The sequence below is a fragment of the Triturus cristatus genome, chromosome 9 (genome assembly GCF_964204655.1).
Source record: "Triturus cristatus chromosome 9, aTriCri1.1, whole genome shotgun sequence".
Taxonomy (NCBI): Eukaryota; Metazoa; Chordata; class Amphibia; order Caudata; family Salamandridae; genus Triturus; species Triturus cristatus.
In genome coordinates, this window is record NC_140592.1 from 43,863,663 (window position 1) to 43,889,340 (window position 25,678).

General features: G+C 46.7%; 1 protein-coding gene across 1 annotated transcript in view; it reads left to right on the forward strand.

The window, feature by feature from the left end:
* PRKAR2A (protein kinase cAMP-dependent type II regulatory subunit alpha) overlaps nucleotides 1-25,678 on the forward strand; it is an 826,119-nt gene that overhangs the window by 127,389 nt on the left and 673,052 nt on the right. The window contains exon 2 of the mRNA XM_085624357.1: nucleotides 11,554-11,589. Coding sequence (XP_085480483.1) covers nucleotides 11,554-11,589 — 36 coding nt within the window. The remainder of the gene's footprint in view (nucleotides 1-11,553; nucleotides 11,590-25,678) is intronic.

A 25,678-nucleotide genomic window follows, 5' to 3' on the forward strand; every position in this document is an offset into this window, starting at 1 on the left:
TGTCACCCCGCATGGCTCAAGCACTGCATTGGTGGACTTGTCCTGCCAACATCGCAGCAGGAACATCCTTTCTGTCGTCAACCCCAGAACTCGTCCTTACCACGGACGCATCCATGGAGGGTTGGGGCGCACATTTTCAAGATCTATCCGTCAAGGGCCTATGGTCAGCAGCTCAGCGTTGCTGGCACATCAACAGACTGGAACTGATGGCCATTTTCTTGGCGTTGAAATCCTTCCGCCTGCAGTTCCAAGGGAAGTCAGTCCTCATTCAGACGGACAACACCACGTGCATGCACTACCTGAACAAACAGGGCGGGACAAGATCTCCACTGCTCTCCCGTCTGGCGCAGAGGATTTGGAGTTGGGCCATACTCCATCAGATGACGTTACAAGCAATTCATCTGCCCGGCATTTCCAATACTCTGGCGGATGCACTCAGTCGGTCAGCATCATCAACCCACGAGTGGGAGTTACATCAACCGACGCTGGAATTTGTCTTCAACCTTTGGGGTCACCCGACAATCGACCTCTTCGCAACCCCGCAGAATGCAAAATGCCAGTCCTACGCAAGCTGGTTTCCCCACCAAGGGTCGTGCGGAAATGCCCTTTCGATCAATTGGTACGGGATATTTGCGTACGCTTTTCCGCCGATTCCGTTGATTCCGCGAGTGCTGCGGAAGATGAGACAACAACCGTGCCATGTACTTCTAATAGCTCCACGGTGGCCTCGGCAAGCATGGTTTTCGGAGTTGCTTCTCCTATCCCAACGCGAGCCCATCCTTCTCCACCTGAAGCCGGATCTGCTGACAATGAACGATGGTCGGATATGCCATCCGAATCCCAGATCTCTCAGCTTGTCGGCTTGGAACCTGAGCACCTTGAATTTGCTCATTTGAACATTCCTCCAGCCTGCAGGGAGGTGTTAGCTAAGGCAAGAGCTCCATCCACAGTGAAAACGTATAAGCTCAAATGGAAGCGATTTTGTCATTGGTGTGCTTCCGCACACATTCATCCTGTGCACGCTCCCCCAGAACACATTCTGCCGTTCTTCCTACAACTAGCGCAGTCTGGATTATCGCACTCTACCTTAAAGGTCTTTCTAGCAGCAATATCTCGCTTCCGACAAGACGGCTCGTCCTCTCTCTATTCATCCAGAGTCATGCAACAATTTTTCAAGGGTCTCTTCCGCATGTTCCCGCCCATTCGGCGTCCTCCACCCACGTGGCGCCTGAACATCGTGCTGGCTCAACTCATGAAGGCGCCCTTCGAACCCATCCACTCTGCGGATGTCAAATTTTTAACTTGGAAGGTGGCCCTCCTCCTTGCTCTGACTTCTTCCCGCAGAGTCAGTGACATTCACGCATTTACTATAAAGCCTCCGTTCCTTCAATTCAGGTCGGATTGTGTCATCCTCCGCACTAATCCGGTTTTTATACCTAAAGTGCCATCCGATTTCCATCTTAACGAACCGGTGCTCTTAAAGACTTTTTTCCCGCATCCACAAACCCCGGCGGAGCAAAGCTTACACTCTCTGGACTTGAAAAGATGTCTAAAATTCTACATTAGCAGAACTCAATCCTTTCGCAAATCTGACCAGTTGTTTGTGGCCTACGGGCGTGCTTGCAAAGGACAATCTGTCACCAAACCTACTATTGCCCGTTGGGTTTCATCAGCAATCTCTTTCTGCCATCAAAAGGCTGGTAAGCCTCTGTCTTCGGGAGTGAGAGCCCATTCAACGAGGGCTATGTCATCTTCCACTGCCCTGTTCGCTGGTGTGCCCATCCATCAAATATGCCGGGCAGCTACGTGGTCCAGCAGGCACACGTTTACGAAGCACTACTGTCTGGAATCCATTAACGAAGCAGACACGGCTGTGGGACAGGCAGTTCTACGAAGTCTGTTTAAATAAGGTGAGCCTCTGCTACTTCCCTCCTCCTGGGGTATTATTATTATTGCGCTTTAAATACATTGTTTGTATTACATGCAATATCAATACGGCTTGGTCAGCCGAATACTGTTTACTGCTTACTATTCTATTCAAGCATGTGAATCTATGAAAGACACCCCAAATACTGGAGAAGAACAAATGTTACTTACCTGTAAACTGTGGTTCTCCAGTATTGGTGTCTTTCATAGATTCACATGCGACCCACCCTCCTCCCCTCAGAGGCTCTCTTCTCCTCTTTCGGCTCTATGGTCACTCTCGTGCTCGAAAATCTGAGGGCCTGAGCCTCTGAGGAGAAGGTTCTAGAGGGTGCTAGCGCCTGATTGGCTGGAGTTTGGACTATAAAGTGACAGTGATATGTTAGCAAAGTGATTCTTTTTCTCAATGCTTTCCTATGTCTCAATGCTATCCTATGGTATTTTTAACTTGATATGTTATTTGAACTATATATATATAAGTTTATTTGGGTATGTATATACTCTTATGTGGTTATGTATGTGTATATGTATATATACATGATACTTATTGCTTTTTATATATACCGTGGGACTCCCACTTCGACGACGGGGAATATTCAAGCATGTGAATCTATGAAAGACACCAATACTGGAGAACCACAGTTTACAGGTAAGTAACATTTGTTCTTTTCAAACATGAACTGGGAATTATTACTGCTCCTGCCCAGATGACAATGCTATTAGTGAACTAAGAGGCAAGAAAGAAATCATGTGTACCCTATATATGGACTCGATTCTTGTCATACATGGAGCAAGCATTTAGTCTAGTAAATAGTTTTTTTTGTACAGCAGAAATAGTGCATATTTGAAGGTGTGATAATGAAGAAAGACCGCTCGAGAAAGCAAAATATTTGCCTGGAATCACACAATTTGACCTGCAAGTCTAGTAAACATGTTATGATTTTGATTTTTCTAGCCCAGGCTTTCGTTAGCAGCAAAAAAGTGCTTTATTGAAATTAGCAGGGTTGTTTGCTTCAGCATTCAGTCACTGTGCAGGCACAGTTTCTCCAGGTTCAAATGAAGTGGAAGCCCCTGAAGAGTTGTCTAGCTCTGCTGCACAAGCTAACTGCTCGAGCAAGCCTTTGTGGGTTCATAGATATGAGGTGCCTCCTCAGGCCTGTGGTACTCGTACTGTCTGTACTCCTCTGGCTGAACTCCTTCTTGCAAGGTTTGCAGATGACATACTTTGAAGAGACTTTTTTGCTACCTGACCTCATGTTGAAAAACGGCCATAGCAAAGATTCCTATGCAGGCTGATGTGGCTGAGCTGGTGCAACTGATAAATGTCTGATGAAGACATTTATATATAGGAAGACAAACTGGGAAAGAGAGCCAGCAAAATGGCTCTACCCAGAGCAACATCTAGTAGGCAAATAAAGCAAAAAGGATGGAATCTTCTGTTTCCAAATAAAGACATCAATATGACCCAATCAATCTTTCTTTGAGGTGTTTCCTCTTCTGGACCTCTCGCAAGTGTCTTGTGGGCGTTTTGCGAAACCATAACAAATACTTGCTATTTATCTTCAATGGAATAATACATGATCAATGTTTCTAAGTTAATCAACACCTTTAATGTTTTACTTTGTTCAAAATTACAAAAAAGCACTGTTATTAACTTAATTCTAAAGGTATAACCTGCGAGTAGTTTGCAAGCGTCAAACAGGAAGTACAGCCCCGTCGGACTCCACGCAGGGGATTTTGTGTCTGGCTCACACATGATATTCAAACATATTTTAATGACTCTTTATTATAGTTTAGCATTAAGTAATAACTGAAAACGTGAGAAAGAACTCTATACAATAGTTTCAAATTAAATTTAGAACTATACGATCTCTCGAATGGCTCTTGAGCCTCACGAGAGAGTAATGATGACTTAAAAATAGGTTTACATAGTGAAAACTAATACTGTACAATAGTGATCACTCATTCTGAATTATAATTACAACTTTAATGTATAAACATATACAAAGACTATGAAAAGTATAGTATTTGAAAATTAATGAAATTGCTGGGAAGAGATCTCAATATGACAGTGACAAGAACTGTGATAATACACAATCTCACCTGAAATGTTCCTCTGTTTTATACGCGCACATCATTTATTAGAAACATTTTGCTGACTTATGTTACAATGAATATTATACAATTATTCTACTGCACATACACTCAAAAAGAATTTACTTGAACGTTTTTTTTAGTTTTTCCACAAAAAAAAGTAGGTTAAAGTAACATTCTAGTTAGGTAGTTAGGTGATTTTCTCAGTGATAATATTAACGTTCTGAAGTAGAAAGAAAAACCCCACAGAAATCCAGCAGTTATATTTAGCAGCACTAACTGTAACATGCTGCCGCCATGCACTGCTTATGACGTCACGCATGGCATGTTCGATGACATCATTTATGACATCACTGTCATCTCAAATGGCATCACTGATGGTCTTTTAATTGATTCGAACTATATTACCTTAACCTTTGGTTTATTCAGTGAAACAATATACGTATATCAATCTGAGTGGTGATTGCCACAGGGTAGTTAGTTATGACCCGTTTCTATTGGAAACACATTTGTTTTTGGGATTGCTAATAACTTTGGCTCTGTTTGGCAAATCTACAATGAACCTAAACCCCCCCCAAAAGTCTCATCCACATAAGCTTCTTCCTGGAAAGTTTTGGGGTGATCTGTTAAGCTGGCGGCAAGAAAAAGAAAGGGGTCCCAAAATGCATTTTCCCCAATTATTTTTACATAGGAAAATTAGACAAAGCTACATGAAAACCACTGAATGGACTTAAATAACATTTGGCAGAAAGCTAGATCTTGGTCCAGAAAGCATGCTTCTAATGCTTGCGTGTAAATCCGTTCAGTAGTTTTAGAGAAATTAAAGCTAAAAATGTCTAGGTATTTTATGCCATGGAAGATCTGCGGCGCAGACAGATCTCAAGATGAGATTTGATTGGCTGTCACCTCATCAATAAGGCTTCGGCAGCCATCTTAGAACTCTGTATTCAGTCCTGAGTCCTAGTAAAAAAGATTAAAAAAATATTTTAAAAAAGATGTAAGGGGGCACAGTAGGGATACTCTGCTCCCTAGGCCTGGTGGGACTCCGAGACATCCCCTCTTGGACCAAAAATTATTTGAACAAAAATTGCAGCAAATTTGCAATTAAAAAAAATTAACCCACGGCCCGATTGTGAAATAATGGGAAAGGGGTAGTTCCCTCTCCCTGAGCCTTCAAAGGACTCGGAAACTCTATCCCCTGGGGCTGAAGTTGTTGAAAAGAAGGGGTTGTGCGACCCCCTCCCTGAGCCTCAACAAGATCCTTGCAACCCCATCCCCAGGGCAGCTGTTTGATTACAGGGGAGGGGTGCACAGCATCTCTCCCCAAGCCTAGAAAGGCCCTGGGACCCCATGCCCAGAGCCAACTCCACTGTTTGTATCCCGGGGAGCCCACCACAAAGACAGCTTCCCTACCCGCAAGAGTGCGGGCAGGGAAAACTTGTCTGCTCACAACCTGCAGAAAATGCAAACAGTGCTCTCACCGGTGGGTGCACTCTCTTGTTTCGTAGCCCTTGCAGACGGGCAAACTGAGATTGGTCCCACCTGGGGGGAGCAGACAAGATAACCTTCTGTCGTTCGGGAGCAAAACCAGCTCCCGGGGCTCCCCCCAACTTTGTGATGTGGATGCCCTGGGTGGGCACCGGGGCGATGAGGTCCCTAGGGCCTATGAGGTCCCTAGGGCCTGTAAAGGCTCGGCCTCTAAAAAAATAAAAAAATGAATGAGGCCCCGGGAGATAGGATCCCTGGGGACTATTAAGGCTTTGGGAGGGCGCCTCCTCCAAGTAATTATAAAACAAATAAAGAATTGCCTCCCCTGCCAGCATCCAGGATGTGTGCTGATGGGGAGCTGGCGGTGTTCCCTGGGGCTCCCCATGCAGCCCTCATTAAAAACAAAAAACAAAAATAGAATAAGTGAGCGGCATTTCATTGTAATTATTGGTCATTTTGCAACTAAGACAATACATGTGTTTTGTTAATGCTGATATTATAATTCCTTTGAAATAGTGCAATACTTAAAATGATACCCAGGCCATGCGCCCAACCCTTCGGGAGGTAGGGCAGCAGTGGGAGTTGGACATGGGTCTGGCCTGCGGCCAAACCAACACCATGGATGGCCTCAGGCTGTTAGAGGTAACGGCATAATGTTGGATTCAGGGCCTGTTCGCAAGCCAGGCCCTGCAGCCAACCCCACGTGCCGTGTCCGGCAAGGGTTTAGCTGCCTGCGAGAGGTTTGACACAGGGCCCGGTTGCAGGCTGTGCCTGGCATGTGGTTGGCTGCCTGCAAGGGTGTGGACACAGGGCCCGGTTGCAGGCCGTGTGCAAAGTGGTGTTGGCTTTACTTATGGTAATAAAATATTTTTTACGTTAAAACCCTAAAAATTCACTGAAAGAAAAAAAAAGGGAAGTTATAGTTAGACATGCTAATGTTATCTTTCTTTGCACTAAAAAAACCCTTAAAAATTCACTGACAAAGCCAAAGGTTAAAGGAATGTTTTACTTGGATGAAAATATCCGGTAAAACATACAGTTTTAAGAAAAACAAAGCCACTGAATTCACCAGTTATAGTTACCTCATGTAACTATAAATCGAGCCCTAAAGTAACTATAACTCACTCCTTGTCTATGCATGCTAATTTCCTCATATATTGCATCACTCGTAACATGTTCTATGACTGCAAAATCTGAAATTACTTAATTGATGACCACACTAAGCATATTGTCACTTAACGCTTATATATATAATATAATACCCTAGTGTATGTAGGTGTTTTCACTGTATTCTAAGTGTCTTTCAGGATAGCACTGGCTCCGGGCCTGGTTAGTCAGTTAGTTACCACCCCGGGACATTGCAGGAGCCGGCCCTGGGGGGTGGCGGTCCGCGGGGGGTGGCGGTCCCCAGGGCCATCGCGTCCCCCCTCACTTCATTTGCATAGCCCTGGGGAGGTGGTGGTGGTCCCCGGGACAGTGTGGGGAGGGGCAGGAGCCCCCCCCATTTTTGTATTTTATTTAAGCCCCGGGGAGTTGGCGGTCCTCACGCCCCCCCTAACATAATTAAAAATGCCCCGTGGAGGTGGCTATCCCCTGGGCAGCGCGGGGGGGGGGGGGGGGGAGAATGAAGCCCCCCCGCGCATTTACAAATAAAGCCTCGGGGAGGTGGCGGTCCCCAGATCTGCGGGGGGGACTCAAATAATAAAGCCCCGGAGAGGTAGCGGTCACCGGGGCTGTGGGAGCCCCTGCGGGCACCCGCTACATAAATAGCAAAGCCCCCGGGACCTGGCCCACCCAGGGCTTTAAAAACACTAAGCACAGGAGCATGCCCTTCATTTACAAAAATAAATAAAAATCAGCTGGAGTCGCGCTGCTGCGCGAATCCGGCAAAAAATTAAAAAAAAAAAAAAGAATTTTGGGGCCCTGGGGGTTTCTGTGGGACCCCCTGACCAGGCTTAAGGGGTCAGGGTGTTTTTACCCTGCCGCCTTTTCTTTTTTTTTTTTTAATGCCTTACTCAACTTTTTCCTTCTCCTCCTACTGAGTCACAAGATGGTTGCCAATACTTCCTGGTTTGAAGTGTTGGCAGCCAATCAGAGGCACTCTTGGGAGGGCTCAGCCAATCAGATCTCACAATTTTCAAATATCGATATCTGTAAATCTTTAAATATCTCAAACTACTAAACTGATTTACACCATTTAAAAAAAGCGTGCTTTCTGGACCAAGAGCTATCTCTCTGCCAAATTTGGTGTTATTCCGTTCAGCATTTCAGGCTGTAGCCATGTCTCAAGTTTCCTATGGATATTATCATGGAGAAAACACGTTTTGGGGACCCCCCTTTTTTCTCGGGCCTCCCCTTGACGAATCACCCCGAAACTTTAAAGACAGGAGCTGACGTGAGTGAACAATTTGTTTTGAAAATTTCGTGAAGATTCGTCAAACGGCGCCGAAGTTATTGGCAAATCAAAAAATACTTTTCCTATGGAAGCAAGGTTCTAACTATATCCTGAACACTGTTTTGGCGCTGAAGAAGGCCGACAGGCCGAAATGCATTCGCCGTATTAAGTTTTTCCTTGATTCTCCCCTGTGTGGCCTCTACTCTGTCCGTGAGGAGGAGGTTCTTGGTGGTGATTCACGCGTCGGCCAGAGACGCGTTCTAGAGGCCCCCACATTGCATGTTGGCCCCGACCTCACTGGCTGCTGCCCCGGCAGCTTTGCGGCAATTTTCAAGTGATTGAAAGGTTCGGGCCCACCTCTGTACTTCGGAATGAGATATGGCGGTCGTGATGTGATTCCACTTCACGCTGGGTGGGATGCACGGTCATACCTGCCCCCGCCAGATGGACTCCTGAACTCGGGGGTTGATGTGGTTTGGGGACCCAAGGAAGCGCTTGACACACATCACAGCAGGATATTGGTTACAGAAGCACTACAGACTGTCCTGCACTTGGCATAACCATTTTGGCGTTACAATACCCCCCTGCACCACCTACCTGGAATCGCACAGCATTCTGGGACCTGCAGTCCACAAGAAGCCCATGAACTGCTATTGGTGAGCAGATACACTTGTTTTGGGGGGGGAGCTGACGTTGCCCAATGACGACGGAGCAGGACTTGCATCAACCGGTGCCTCGAAACCTCCTGAACACTGTTTTGGCGCTGAAGAAGGCCGACAGGCCGAAATGCATTCGCTGTATTAAGTGTTTCCTTGGTTCTCCCCTGTGTGGCCTCTACTCTGTCCGTGAGGAGGAGGTTCTTGGGGTATATGTATGTATGTGTATGTATATGTATGTGTATGTATATGTACAAGTCTTGGGAAATAAGTCGACTACATCTGTCATATAGTCAAGCAACACCCAATGTATTTAGCTTGGCATTGGTGTCACCGTAATGACAATATCTGTCTCCCAGAGGTGCATGCATGCCGACCAATTTGAGTGTTCGAGAAGAGTCAGCCAGTGAGGGAATCTAGTTTACCAGATTGTGCGGAAGTGAGCCACAAATATTTTTTTAACTTCTTTCCTACACACCTAATTGTTGTGAAGTTCAGGAACAATAGCCACTCAGAGATGATCATAAATGGTCCTCCTACCTACTTCAGTTGTCTCAAATCAGGTTCTCTTTAATTTCCCTGGTTGTAGAGCTTCTAGGATGTGTGTCATTCCTTACCCTTGCTGAACTTCACAACCTGGTTCCTGAGAAATTAGTTGATGCACCTTTGTGCATGTTTATGCCAATATTGTCCTTGTCTTTGCTGCTAGGAAGGACTCTATATTATCTCAGTGCAAGAACAAGTGGCTATAGTTTTTCTGGCCTTTTGACTTGCAGTTGCATCCATAGCATGAATCACTAAATGATCGGTCTTAATTTGGATCTGGCTGACCTCTGGATCTTTTTTTGGTTCCTCTATATAAGCTACTTTTCAATACTACTTGCCTCAGCTGGCCAGTGTATTCCTTATCCTTAAGCAATGAAATACTAAAGAGGCATTTTTTTGGATTGCTGTGTCTCCCTTTACAAAGACCAGCCCTACTCAAAACAGAGACCTTCAACGCCTCCTACCGTCTCTGATGCACAAGGTCTTAGATATCATACGTTTTTGGAACCTCTACACGGTTCTGACTTGTAGAGTTGGTTTCTCACAGCAGCCACCTTGGTCGAGAGGAAGAACTGGAGAATTTCAGACTGCTGTGTCTTAAGCAAATAACATTATTGTGCTTAAATGCAAGGCTATTGCTCCCCAAACAGTTGACATAAAAAAATGTAATGATCCGCAAACCTACTATGGCGCCTGGATTATTGAGTGTAGGGCATTAGCTAAAAGATGGCCCCTGCATCAAGAATGTCTTATACTCTAAGGATTTGCATAGATAGGCTAAGGGAAGTGGGTGTTAAGATTCAATCCTAATTGGAGGGCTTGCCACTAGACCTCATTGGACATACCCAGTAGGCTCTTGCAGAATGGGTTGTAATAGCATGACTTGGCTGAAGTTCAGAGTCAGGTGGCCACTGCCAAAGCAGGCTTTGGACTCGGAACTCCCTCATATAACTCAGGACTTGTTTAAGGACAGTTCCTACACATTTTTTTCTGGGTATGACTAAGGGTTTCCACAAGAGGATGGTGGGGTGCTGAGTCATAGAGAGCCTCCAGTGATGTGTCTGGTTATGTGAAGGTCGTTTAGTATATTACTTCGTTTTCGAGGTTACGTACAGTGCCTTGGGAAGTGGTAGTTGCATAACTTTACTAACTGATTTTCATTTTTTTTAGGGATTCAGGATGTAACCTTGATGTCCATTCACCTGATGTTTTTAGGGGAATATCTATAACAAACATTATTTGACCCTTGAATGCCCACCAAACACATTTTTGAAACTCTAATTTCTCAAAAACTACAGAAATGTTTTAGATCAAACCAAGCAAAGTCATGTCAAGTTTAGTGTAAATCCTTTGTGTTTTTTTCCTTAAGGGAGTTGAAATCGATAACACACTTTTTGTGGCCACCCTATTACATCAATTATGCCATGTTAAATTATGTCATTAATTACATCTCTGATGACATCAAGCAGACCTTAAGACAGCATCCTAAAGGGTTTGTGGACGTGAAAAAATTCAGCAAGGTACACCCATACCCATATTTTCTATGACAATTTCCGTGGTGATGGACATAAGCTGCTATACAGATTTAGTGAATGTTGGCCTTTTTACTGGTATCCAACAATCTAAACAAAAAAATGCCACATAAGAGTTTAATGGGGTCATTCCCTTTTTTAAACCAACACTTCCAAAAAGAGTTCACTTCCTGCAACACTTCTGATTCTTTGTGTGATGCATGGATCAAGTTAAGATTGATTCAATTAGTGTAAAATCTGATGATTTCAAACCAGACCTTAATTGTCGTCAGCTGTACTTTAAAATACTTCATGCTATGTTTACAGCTCTTTATCTTCCACTATATTGGATCTTGGAATTAACAGCTCAGTGATTCTTGACGTCTGCGGAGAGTTGCACGTTTTTAATGACTTTTCTCATTATTCCCATGCATAGCATGTGTATGTTACTAGAGTGGCATTGTGTCGCTCGGAGTGTCGAGAGGCATTTTTTTGTAGTTTTATATCGTGCAGACTCGACCTGAAGGTCTGCCCCACCCCACTCTGCCCCACCCTGCCTAACCCACCCCATGCTTCTCTACCCGATGCTTCTCTACCCCTCACTGCGCTCCTCTGCGCAGCACTTTGCTCCATGCCTCTCTACTCCACGCCACCCCATTACTCACTGTGCCACTCTAAGCAACGCCATTTGCCACACCACATAGTGCCACTCTACTCTGCGCCAGACTATGACGCAGTGAAAGCCTGCTGTTTCTAGCACTTTTTTTTTTGTTTAAAAAATAAAACTAACACCGCTTAAGGCAAGGACCAATTGGCTATGCCAGTGCTTGTTTAAAGTGTTTTCTAGTGGAAAGAAAAAAGTAAAATTGGAGTTGAATAAATGTTATAGACATAAATTCCCAAATGATTGAATTTTAACACATTTTCTTTTTTTTAACAGCTCCTGTAATAAACCGATACAACAGAAGAGTTTCAGGTAATTCTTTTCACTTGGCTCGACTTTATTATTATGAAGAAAGTATATAATAAGTTTGTTGAAGGTCTGCAATTTTTTATCCGATAGTTTACTACTCGCATTCAGAATTTTGGTAGACTGGACTGACATGATACCTTGAAAATCCACATCCTGTCAGTCTCTTTTGTCGTCCATTCTCAGTTGATTCGCCATGTAGCTGATTCATATCGCCTGCTTTGTGTGTGGATGGAAACAATTTTGTCAACTTTTACACGGCCGTCGTTGGTACTCTGTCTGCATGGAAAGTTATTTTTCAGGATTTATATAGTACTTTTCATTACATAAGCACAAAGGACACCATTTTAAAAAAAATCAAAAATGCTTTACCTTCATATCGCCATTAATAGTAAATGAAGAACAGGACTTCAGTTGGATTTTGTAAAATGTTTGTCATGTTTAGCTTTTTATTTCATCATTTGTTCACTTAGACACATTTCTGATCATTAAACTCATAAATATCAGGAAACATTTAAACAAAATATTTGTATTTTTTCTACCGCCCGTTACTGTTTAAGTTATGTGGAGAGCCTGTCAATGGAGAATACTGACATTTGGGCAGTCCTCTATAAAACAGTCCTCAAAGGGCTACAGTGGAGGTGAACAAAATTATGGTGTATAGGAAGTACCATAAATCACGTGTGGTACCCAGTTTCTCATCCTGCTTAAAGCCCAGCCACCAATATTTGAAGAGGAGCGATCATAAAGTACTCACAGTTGAACCCAATTGTAGCCTAGTCGATCCCAGAAAAGGGATAGACCCCCTTTGGTACAGTCACACCAGTAATTCTTCTCAGCAACAGGTTTGGGGTGCTATTCAAGAAGGCCTGGAATGTTGTATTTGTCTGCTAACTTCAGAAGAAGTTACTTTCATCTGCAGTACCGGATGTATCTCCCAGCCTTAAACTTGAGCACAGCCATTCCATCAGTCTTTGCCTATTTGTAGCCAGATCCAATCCCTCCTCCTACTCCGCCTCCACCTCCTCGACAGGAACAGGAGAATTGGACTTTCCAAGCTCCAGGGTTGGGAGGTTTCCCAGCGCAGTATCAGCAGGCGCCGTTCCTTCCATTTATGCCGATGGCCCAGGTATCCTGGCCTCCTCTGGTGCCTAGGAAGGCGACTTTTTCGCCAGTCCAAGTTCAGCAGGAGTCACTGGTGCCGGTTGTGCCCTCTCCGTCGGCCAGATCTGCTTTGGCGTCACATCAATCTGCTTCAGTTCCATTAGCTTGTAACACATAGGCACTGAAGTCACCAGCGCGGATACTGGTTTCACTGACTCCATTGTTAAAGTGAGACTTAGATATCGAAGAGAAACTCAGAGGCTTGTTTAAGAGTATTCTTTTGGAGAAAGAGATCTGTAAGAGGGAGAAATAGTGTCACTGGATCCAGAACTCGAAGGGTCAGAAGTGGCAACTGGGTTGGACACTTCCTCCGAATGAAATTTGTTGTCTCCACAAGGTATTTCTCCACCGGAGGTTACATCACACCTTTCAGTGATAAGGAAGGCGTCTGATATGTTGGAACTGCCTCTTCCATCAACTGAACTAGAGTCTAATTTGCTAACAGAAGTGCTGCATTCTACTTCTTCCACATCATAGCCTTTATTAACTTTTAAAGAGGCATTGAATGAGCCAATTCTTGACATGTGGCAGAAACCTATGCCATCCTCTGCAGTATACAGACCAATTGCAAGGAGATACGATCCTGCTCCCGGAGATCCTCTGTTTTTAGCCACTCATCCTTCACCTGAGCGTTTTTGTGGTAGAAGCTTCCTGTTCCTCCAAGTTAACTCCTGGGTCTTTTCTCACATCCCCAGCAGATAGGGAGTCAAAAAAGATGGAACAGTTGGCAAAAAATGTGTTTTCTTCTGGTAGCATGGCTTTGAAGCCAACCAACGCAACTTGTTGGGACGGTACATTAATGCTCTGATAGACTCAGCTAAAACAGTGATTCTGAAATTACCCGAGGACATTCAGGGTAGCTTTTCTGAGCTGCTGAACGACGGCCAGGCTGCTGCTCAACAGGTCTTTCTTGTTGGGACTAGATACATCTGATTCTGTTGCAAGAGCTTTGGGGACATATTTCGCTACAAGGAAGCACGCATGGCTCAGAGGGTCTGTGTTCTCGCCGGATGTGCAAAATACCTTGATGGATTTGCCTTTTGATGGGTCGAGGCTGTTTGGTGCCAAAGTCTATTCTGCCTTGGAGAGGTTCAAGGAAAGCAGGGCGAAAGCTAGATCACTGGGCCTTCAATTGCAGCCCAGTGATTTACAGTTTCGAGTGTTATGTGGGTTTGGCAGGAACTTCTCCTTTAGAGGAAGGCAACATTACCAGCAACAGCAGACGTCCAATCATTTCTATAGGAGTTAGAGATGACGTGGAGCCACCCATCAGTCATCCACCTCCTTCTCCTCTCTGGCGAACAACACAGAAAAGCAGTCCTAGTTTTGCCATCTTGGAGCATTTTTTTGCCGGTGGGAGGACTGATGTTCAAATTCTACCACAATGGAGATCCATAACATCGGATCAGTGAGTTTTAGATATTGTAGAAAATGGGTACTCCCTACTCTTCCAAGAATTTTCCCCATGCTTTCCTCCCTAATAAGGTTTTTGTTCCAAAGACTATGTTCGAGGCATATGAGCTGCAGATTATACACTTTTGTATAGATCGCCATCTGGTGTTGGGCCCGGATGTTTGCAGTTTGTTTTTCTTCTTGGACAGTCTTTGGAAGTCACGAGTTCGGTGACTTCTCCTTCGGTCCGTACTGCGCATGGGCTTCGGCTCCATCCTCAGATTGTTTTTTTCCGCCATCGGGCTCGGATGTGATACTTCGTGCTCCGGCTTCGAACTTTTTCAGTTCGACCTTAGACGGAAAATCCTCGTCCATCGAGATTCTTAAGAAAAAAATCATCTTCTTCATCTCTCTCGGCGGCACTTCTCGATTCCAGACATCGGCACCGGCCTTCGGGCCTCCCTCGACTCGGGTCTCGGCCGATGGAAAGGACTCCCTTTAAAAAGTGCCCAAAATGTGGGTCTAAATTTCCCCACACCGACCTGCATCAGGTGTGTAACCTCTGCCTCTCTCCCGAACACGAGGCCCGAGACTGCCCCGCCTGCAAGTCTTTTCGATCGAAAAAGACCATCCGGGATCGAAGAGCTCGACGCACCATGGCGCACTCATCGACTTCGGCTCCACCCGACATCTTCGGAGACGACACCAGAGCTTCGGGGCAGCAGCACACCGAGCAGGAGGAAGAACTCGTCAGCGCTTCCGAGGCCGACGACTCCGACCTGGAGGAGATCCCACCGGCGCAGAGGGTCGTGAGTACTCTACCCCCTCCCACTCCCGTACCCAAACCGAAAGAGACTCCGGTTACACCTTCGCCTCCGGGCCTAGGGAAAACCAAACATTCAGCTTCTATCACCCCACCTTCGGGCCCGGTGTCGAAGCATCATAAGTCTCCCGGCGGCTCGGGCTCGAGCCAGCCTACTCCTGGTGCCGAAAAACACCGTTCGGCACCGAAGAAAACCAAACCCAGTTCGGCTCCGAAGCCATCGGGCTCGAAACCTGCACTCTCGGGGCCGACAAAACATAAGCATAAGCCCCTCGGCTCCGGCGTCGAAGCCTGCCTCGGCACCGAAGAAATCGGAAGCCCCGAAAAAGCATGGCGTGGAGAAACCATCGAAGCCCTCGGCTCCGAAAACATCGACACAGACAGACGATTCGGTGCCAGGAGAACTATTTACGCCAGATCCTTTAACAAAGGATCCAAAGACTGGGCATTTAACTTTGTCTTCCAAAAAATGACATTTAAACAAGCCAGATCCTCCTCCACCGCCAAAACGGAAGGACTCTGCCACGTCTCCCTTCAGAGTACCCTCCCCACCACCTCCTCCACCTTCTCCACCTCCCATATCTCCACCACCTTTGCCTCACCGCTCTCCAACCCCATCTCCAGACCCTAATTATGGAGATCCAGATTATGATCCGGCAGACGCCCCACTAGACCCCACACCTCCAGGGACACCAGACCCATGGGAGGATTACCACAACCCCGATGTACCAGATATGCCTCAAGATGACATTTATCCATCCAGGCCATCTCCTCCAGAGGACTCCCTGGGGTTCCACCACTTAATACAGCGGGCGGCACACTACCATGGGGTAGAATTACACAGCGAGCCAGTTGAGGACGATTTCCTACTGGACACTTTTGACATACAAGATAAGGCCAAAGCAATACTGCCCATGCTAAAAGGAGTAACCAAACATGCTGCAGAGGTGTTCAAGGACCCAGTCAGAGCTAGGGTATTAAACTCCAGGATAGAGAAAAAATATAAAGCAGCCCCACAGATCCTGCATATATTAAAGGACCTGCTCCCTTAGACTCATTAGTGGTATCCACAGCTAGGAAGCGGTCTAACTCTCAATCCTCAGGGGAGGCTCCACCACCAGATAAGGAGTCAAAGCTCTTAGATGCGTCTGGTAAACGCACTGCCTCGCAAGCTGCAAATATGTGGCGCATCGCCAACACACGGGCACTGCTTGCACGTTATGATAGAGCACATTACGATGAGCTGGAGGCTATCATGCAACACCTCCCAGACAAACATAAACACAGGGCTCATGAACTAATACAGGAGGGAAAGCTCATTACCAACACCTCAATTAAATGTGCCCTCGACGCAGCAGACACAGCTTCTAGAGCTATAAACACCAGTGTTTTGCTTCGTCGTCATGCCTGGCTCAGAATCTCAGGTTTTAAGCCAGAAGTCCAGGCATCTATATTAAATCACCCCTTTGACCAACAACACCTATTTGGTCCAAAGGTGGACGAAGCATTGGAGAAAATGAAAAAGGACACGGATACAGCAAAGTCTATGGGGGCATTACAATGCCATACCCCTAGACGTTCATTTCGTCGTTCCTCCTTTCGGGGCACAGGCAGAGGTTACTCTGCCGATAGCGCCTCTACTTCCTACAAGTCCCCTCCTCAGAATACCTTCTCGAAGGGCTATCAAAGAGGTGGATATAGGGGAAACAATAATAAGGGCAGGGGCAAAACCAACAACACCCGTTCTGCCACACCGCCCGCCCAATGACTTTCCCCCGCTCCCCCCAGACCATTCCACTCCAGTCGGGGGCAGACTACGGCATTCTCTTCCCACCTGGGAGACCATAACATCAGACAAATGGGTGACACAAATTGTTCAGTCAGGCTACTGTCTCGAACTAACATCTACCCCACCCAATATTCCACCCAGGCAACGTACAATGTCACAAGAACACACCACACTGCTCAAACAGGAGGTGATCTCCCTCCTGCAAAAACAAGCTATAGAGCAGGTCCCCGTCAATCAGCAAAATTTAGGGGTCTACTCTCTGTATTTTCTAATACCAAAGAGAGACGAGACCCTGCGGCCCATTCTAGACCTCCGGCCTCTAAATGCATACATACATTCGGACCATTTCCACATGGTCACCCTTCAACAAGTTCTCCCACTCCTCTGTCAGGGAGACTTTCTCACTACATTGGACTTGAAAGACGCATACTTTCATATTCCAATACACCCTTCTCACAGGAAGTACCTCAGGTTTGTGGTGGACGGTCAGCATTACCAATTCAAAGTTCTCCACTTCGGGGTCACAACCGCACCACGGGTGTTTACCAAACGCCTAGCGGTAGTAGCAGCACACCTCAGACGACAACACATTCACGTCTTCCCTTACTTAGACGACTGGCTGATAAAAGCCGCGTCCTACAACCAGTGTGTGCAACATACAAGCAGCACCATCCAACTGCTCCACCAGCTAGGCTTCACGGTGAACCATCAAAAGTCCCACCTCATACCATCTCACACAAAGCAATATCTCGGGGCCACTATAGACACCTCCAAGGCTATAGCCTATCCCAATTCAGCCAGAATTGCAAGCAAACAAGCCTTGCGCCAAACATTCATTCTTCAGCACTCTCTCCCAGCAAGAGTGTTTATGAAGCTAATAGGGATGATGGCATCTTGCATCTTCATAGTGCCCCATGCAAGACTCCACATGCGTCCACTCCAAGAGTGCCTAGCACGGCAGTGGAACCAGGCCCAGGGACAGCTGACGGATCTGGTGTTGGTGGACGGCCGCACCCATCACTCTCTGCAGTGGTGGAACACCACAAACCTTTCCAAAGGGCGGCCGTTCCTGGACCCGGTTCCTCAGGTGAGTCTAACAACGGACGCATCGCTCTCCGGCTGGGGAGCGCACCTTCTACACCTCACAGTGCAAGGTCTATGGACGCCACAGCAAAAGTCACTCCACATCAACCATCTGGAGCTATTGGCAATCTTTCTAGCCCTGAAATCCTTTCAGAAACAAATTTCAGCCAAAGCAGTCCTCATTCGCACAGACAATATGACTGCAATGTATTATATTCAAAAACAGGGGGGGACACACTCTCCCCTGCTCTCCCGCTTAGCACAGAGCATATGGAGATGGGCAATTCCACAAAAAATCTTTCTCCTGGCACAACACGTCCCAGGCATACAAAACACCATGGCAGATCTGCTCAGCAGACAAACGCAGCAACTGCACGAATGGGAACTGCATCCACAAGTTCTTCGCCCATTCTTCCACAAGTGGGGGCATCCTCAGATAGACCTCTTCGCCACCCACGAAAACAAAAAATGCCCAAGCTTCGCTGCCAGATACCCACACCCATTGTCCAAAGGCAATGCGATATGGATGAACTGGTCAGGCAAATTTGCATACGCCTTTCCACCTCTCCCGCTAATTCCATTAGTGGTAAGGAAGCTACAACAGCACTCCCTCACACTCATTCTGGTAGCTCCAACATGGGCCAGGCAGCCGTGGTACACCACACTACTACAGCTATCGGTGGTACCACATCAAAAACTGCACCTGTCCCCATGCCTCCTGACCCAGAACCATGGAGAAATCAGGCACCCGGACCCAGCTCAGCTCAACCTTGCGATCTGGCTCCTGAAATCTTAGAATTTGGATACCTTAACCTTCCCCCTGATTGCATGAACATTATCAAAGAAGCCAGACGTCCTACCACTCGAGCATGCTATGCCGCAAGGTGGAAGAGATTTGTTTACTGCCGTAACAATACAATCAACCCTTTAGATGCATCCATACAGCACATCATATGCTATCTGCTCCATCTTCAAAGGTGTAACCTGGCATATTCATCCATACGTCTACACCTAGCAGCAATTGCTGCTTACCTACAAAACAGACAGCATTTATCACTGTTCAGAGTAATTCCACCCAGTGCACCACCTTCCCCTGTATGGAATCTAAACGTAGTTCTTACAAGGCTAATCGGTCCGCCTTTCGAACCAATGCATAAATGTGAGTTACAGTTCCTCACTTGGAAAACCGCTTTCCTCGTAGCTATCACTTCCCTTAGAAGGGTTAGTGAGATACAAGCGTTCACTATACAGGAACCCTTTTTACAGATACATCACAGCAAGGTGATACTTCGCACAAATCCAAAATTTTTGCCCAAGGTCATTTCCCCCTTCCATCTTAATCAATCGGTGGAATTACCAGTTTTTTTCTCGCAACCTCAATCTGTTGCGGAAAGGGCTCTACATACACTTGATGTTAAAAGGGCTTTACTGTACTACATACAAAGAACGCAACCTTTCAGAAAGACGAAACAATTGTTTGTCTCCTTCTCTCCACCGCATAAAGGCAACCCCATCTCTAAATCAGGGATAGCTAGGTGGATTGTAAAGTGCATACAAATTTGCTATCACAAAGCAAAAAGAACATTATCTGTTCCACCTAAAGCCCACTCTACAAGAAAGATAGGGGCTTCTATGGCTTTTCTAGGGAACATACCCTTAGATGACATCTGCAAAGCAGCCACATGGTCAACACCGCACACCTTAACAAAACATTACTGTGTAGACGTGCACTCCAAACAACAAGCTAGTGTGGGCCAGGCTGTACTAAAGACACTATTTCAAACCACTGCAACGGATACCGGTGGTCGCCGCTAGGGCTGGGTACTGCTATATAATCTATGCAAAAGTGTATAATCTGCAGCTCATATGCCTCGAACGGAATATGCTACTTACCAGTATGCATCTGTTCTTGGCATGTAGAGCTGCAGATCTATACACGCCCACCCGCCTCCCCGGCTACCTGTATCCGTTCCAGTCTATCTTATTTAGATACAACACACATGGTTTTCTTACTATTATCACTTCGCTCCATCTTTTCCCTGCTGGCGAAAAACAATCTGAGGATGGAGCCGAAGCCCATGCGCAGTACGGACCGAAGGAGGAGTCACCGAACTCGTGACTTCCAAAGACTGTCCAAGAAGAAAAACAAACTGCAAACATCCGGGCCCAACACCAGATGGCGATCTATGCAAAAGTGTATAGATCTGCAGCTCTACATGCCAAGAACAGATGCATACTGGTAAGTAGCATATTCCTTTCTGCTTCTTCAGCAAGAGGTCCAATCCCTACTTGAAAAGGGTGCAGTAGAGTTTGTTCCAGAGCAGGAGCGGGGTCAGGGATGCTATTCCTGGTACTTCCCGATTCCCAAAAAGGAAGTTCTTTTACGTCCGATAGTAGACCTCAGGATTTTTAACTGGTTCCTCAAGTAGGAAAAGTTCAAAATGCTGTCCCTTTCACAGGTGCTTCTTGCGCTGGAGAAGGAAGAATGGATGATCTCAATCGGTTTGCAGGATTTGTATTTTCACGTCCCCACTATGCAATTGGATGGGAAATATCTCCATTTCAGAGTCGCAACATTACCAGGTAACTGTCCTTCCGTTTGGTTTTAATTCTGTGCCGTGAGTCTTCATTAAGGTAACATTGGTGGTCGCAGCATATTTCAGAAGATGGAGAGCACCAGTATTCCCTTAAGTGGACGATTGGCTGATCAAAGCCAAGTCTCAAGAGTTGGTGTTGCATCACTTGCAGTTCACAACTCAGTTGTTGTTCATCCTGGGCTTTACCATCAACAAGCCCAAGTCCCACCTAGAACCATCCCCGCGCACCCTGTTTAGGAGCAGAATTAGACACTGCGGTGAATCAAGCCTATCCTCTGCGGATTCTGGACATTCAGACAACAATTCTGATATTTCAGAGTGGAGCTATGGTTCCAGTCCTGAAGGTCTTACTCCTGCTAGGTCCGATAGCCTACTTCATTCTGATGGTCACCCATGCACGCTGGCATACGAGGGCCCTCCAGTGGTTTAAACACAGCGGAGATCTCCGAGTCAGTCACAGTTTCCAGAGACACTGCAGCAGATCTTCGATGGTTGGTGGGTCCAGCAATCTGTCTCCAGGGACGCAGTTTCACCCTCCATCTTCAGTGGCCACAGTGATAACGGATGCCTCCACTCTAGGGTGGGGAGCTCATTTGGGGGATCTGGAGTTCAAAGGACTTTGATATGAAACAATTGTTCTTCTGGAGATCAATCTGTTGGAATTGCGTGCGATACATCTGGCTGTGAAGGACTTTCCTCCCATTTGCGGTCTGTCATTGCAGTTCTTAATAGACAGTACTACCGCAATGGGGTACATAAACCGGTAGTAGTAGGTTTTTATCGCCTCTGCAGAGAAGCTCTAGTTCTGTGTTCAAGACAATCAGATTTGTATCATGGCAAATCACTTGGCTGGAGTTCCAAACATGAATGTGAACAGTCTCCGTCTGCATTTTTCATTTGATCACTCATCCAGAAGTAGTTATTCACATTTTCTGGCTATGCCGGTCCCCTCATTTAGACCTTTTTGCCATCAAGAGAACACAAACTGCCTGTCATTTAGCAGCCTCCAGTATCCAATGCAGGAACTATTGGGGGATGCTTTTTAAATGGACTGCGGCTCTCCACTGCCTTACACGTTTCCTCCCATACCCTTGATTCCACAGGTTCTAAGGAGGATTCACAAAGACAGGGCCCAGGTCATACTAATACCCACGGATTGGCCATGAAGAGTGCGGTACACAGACCTTCATCTTCACTTTGCCCTCTGATCCATCCTCCTCACAGGAGAGACCTCTTTTCGCAGTCACAGGGGCAGATTCTACACCCCCACCTCCAGAGTCTGCACCTACATGCCTGAAGATTGAACGTGGCAACCTGTGTTTTCTTTCTCTCTGATGTGGTGTACGTTATTTCATTCACCAGACACTCCACCCATCAGTTTATGCTGGCAGGTGGACTAAGTTTGTAAAGTGGGGTGGGGAGAGTTCTATAGACCTTTTAAAGGCCCATTTGTCTGATATTTTAGGTTTTGCACTGTCCTTGGCACATCAAGACTGTGCAGTTGCAGCAGCTAATGGCTATTTATCTGCCTTTTTGGCATTTGGCATTCCTTTTGTACCTGATCAACCATCTCTGGTTAACCCCTTGAATGCCCATGACGAGCTGGACTCGTCATGGCACACAGTTCTCTTGTGCCCATGACGAGTCCAGCTCGTCATGAGGCATTCCCTTGGAAATCCCTCTGGTGCGGGCAACAGAGGGATTCCCTTTCACCAAAAATAGCCTCTGGAGCTGGGGAAGAGCTTCCCCAGCTCCCGAGGCCCCCTCCCTGCTTTCAGTGTAATGACGATCGGCGCGCACGTCGCGCCGACGTCATTACACTGAAACTGAAATGACGGGAGAGGTATCGTTGGAAAGGGGAGAATCTCCCCTTTCCAATGGTACCCCTCCCCAGTGGATCCCTGCTTGGGGATCGCCACAGGAGGGCGATCCTCAAGCAGGGATCCACCCACTAGACACCAGCTAGGGGGGAGCGGTCCCTTGGGCAAGGGCCTTTGCCCCCCCCCTGATTACTTTGGCGTGATTTAGTCTTTTTGCCCCCCCCCCCCTTGGGGGACAGTGGCCCCCAATCTGCCCCCCCGGGGGGGGGGGAAAGCCCACTAGACACCAGGGAATTAAAAAAAAAAATAGGGGTGGGAGCTGCCCAAAACAGACAGGCCCATGCCCCCACCCCACCCCCCAATTATCAGTCTTTCTGCCCCCCCGGGTGGCAGATGGGGCATTGGCCCCTAATCTGCCCCTTCGGGGGGCAGAAAGCCCACTATACACCAGGGATTTGTTTCAGTTTTTTTTTAGGGTGGGGGCTGCCCGAAACGGGCACGCCAATGCCCCCACCCACCCGCCACCATTACAGCCTTTCTGCCCCCCCTGGGGGGCAGATGGGGCATTGGCCCCTAATCTGCCTCTTCGGGGGGGGAGGGGGCGGAAAGCCCACTAGAAACCAGGGATTTGTTTATAGAAGGATTTTTGTAGGGTGGAGGCTGCCCGAAACGGGCATGCCTATGCCCCCACCCACCCGCCACCATTACAGCCTTTCTGCCCCTTCGGGGGGGCGCAAAGCCCACTTGACAGCAGGGATTTTTTTTGCGCAATTTTATTTAGGGTGATGGATTTTATTTAGGGTGGAGGCTGCCCGAAACTGGCACGCCAACGCCCCCACCCCGCCACCATTACAGCCTTTCTGCCCCCCACCAGGGATTTTTTTGCGCAATTGTTTTTAGGGTGTGGGCTGCCCGAAACGGGCATGCCAATGCCCCCACCCTCCCCCCCCACAAAAATTAGTCTTTCTGCCCCCCAGGAGGCAGATGAGAGCTGTAGCCCCCAATCTGGCCACCCCTGGGGGGGCGCAGAATGCCCACTAGAAACCATGGATTTTTTTGTTTTATTAGTGTAGGGATAGGGGCCCCCCAAAATGGGCATGACAATACCCCACCCCCAGAGAAATTCCAGTCTTTCTGCCTCCCCCGGGAGGGCAGATGGTGGCAGTGGCCCCTGATCTGGACCCTGGGGGGGCAGAAAGCCCACTAGGCGCCAGCGAGTACGCAGGCTTTTTTTATGCGTGGGGGTGGGGGCTGCCCAAAATCGTCATACTAATGCCCCCACAAAAAATAGCCAGTCTTTCTGCCCCTCTAGGGGCATATCGGGATGAAACCCCCTTCCCCGATTTCCCCCCAGGGCGGCAGAAAGCCCACTGGGCTCAGAATTCTTTTTAGCAATGTGCATTCCTGTGGATTTTGGGCCCTAGCGTAGTTGGCCCGTAGCCAAACCTAGCAAACCTTTACATTTTTTAAAACTAGACACCGAGGGGAATCCAGGATGGGGTGACTTCACTGGCTCTCACCAGGTTCTGTTACCCCGAATCTATTGCAAACCTAAAAATGTGTACAAAATAACACATTTTCCTCACATTTCTGTGGTGGAAAGTTCTGGAATCTGCGTGGGTCCACAAAATTCCACCCACCCTGCGTTCCCCAAAGTCTTAAGAAAAAAATGGTACATCACTTGCGTGGGTAGGCCTAGTGCCTGCGTCAGGCCCAAAAGCAACATGGTTTTGCAAAGGGGGTCCCATGAGTTTTTGGCCCCGGGCTTGGCGGCCATCTAGGGAAACCTACCAAACCCACACATTTCTGAAAACTAGACACCCGGGGGATTCCAGGGAGGTATGTCTTGCGTGGATCCCCCAACGTTTCCTTACCCAGAATGCCCTGCAAACCTCAAATTTAACAAAAATGTGTGAAAAAGGTGATTTTTTTTCCAGCTAAATTTGAGGTTTGCAGGGCATTCTGGGTAAGGAAACGTTGGGGGATCCACGCAAGCCATACCTCCCTGGAATCCCCCGGGTGTCTAGTTTTCAGAAATGTGTGGGTTTGGTAGGTTTCCCTAGGTGCCTTCAGAGCTAGGGTTAAAAAACTACAGCTAGGCACTTTGCCAAAAAAGGGTCTTTTTTGCTGTGAAATTGAGGTGTGTCCACGTTACGTTTTGCGCCGCTAGGCCGACCCACACAAGTGAGGTACCATTTTTCTCGCAAGACTTAGGGGAGCACTGGGTGGGTGGAAATTTGTGGATCCAAGCAGATTCCAGAACTTTCCACCACAGTAATATGGGGAAAATTAGTTTTTTGGGCAATTTAGGTTTGCAAGGGATTCTGAGTAACAGAACCTGGTGGAAGGCAGTCAAGTCACCCCATCCTGGATTCCCCTGGGTGTCTAGTTTTCAAAAATGTATAGGTTTGCTAGGTTTCCCTAGGTGCCGGCAGAGCTAGGGTTAAAAAACTACAGCTAGGCACTTTGCCAAAAAAGGGTAATTTTTTGCTGTGAAATTGAGGTGCCCACGTTACGTTTTGCGCCGCTAGGCCGACCCACACAAGTGAGGTACCATTTTTCTCGCAAGACTTTGGGGAACACTGGGTGGGTGGAAATTTGTGGATCCAAGCAGATTCCAGAACTTTCCACCACAGAAATATGGGGAAATTATTTTTTTTGTCAATTATTTAGGTTTGCAAGGGATTCTGGGTAACAGAACCTGGTGGGAGGCAGTCAAGTCACCCCATCCTGGATTCCCCTGGGTGTCTAGTTTTCAAACATGTATAGGTTTGCTAGGTTTCCCTAGGTGCTTGCAGAGCTAGGGTTAAAAAACTGCAGCTAGGCGCTTTGCTAAAAAAGGGTAATTTTGCATTGTGAACGTTGGGTTTTGAGCCATTTCCTGTCGTGGGCACTATGCCTACCCCTACAAGTGAGGTACCATTTTTATCGGGAGACTTAGGGTAATTCAGATTTGTAAAGGAACTGTTATTACCTATTGACTTTCGATGCATTTCTGCCTTCCAAATGAAAGACATTGTGTTAAAAAGAAGTCATTCTAAAAAATGACAGATAATTCTCATGCTAGTATGAGTATTCCCAATTTCGAAAATGTGCCAATATCTACTGTTTCTAAACTCTATATTTTGTTCCCATTTCAGAAATACATAGGTGTCTTTCATACCGATTTTTCCATGTTCACATTTTTACAGAATAATTACTATATACCCGGTACATAATAAAAAAACAATTCAAAGTTGCTGCTCAGTTTTTGGCTCTGGGTTCGTCAGGTTCTTGGTGAACCTACAAGTCCTATATATACCCACAACCAGTAATGTCCAGCAGTTGTAATGGTATATTGCTTTGAAAGATCTGTCATAAGTAGAAAAAGTTACAGGTGAAAACGTTGACACAAAAGGCTTTTTTTTCAACAAATTTTCAATTTATC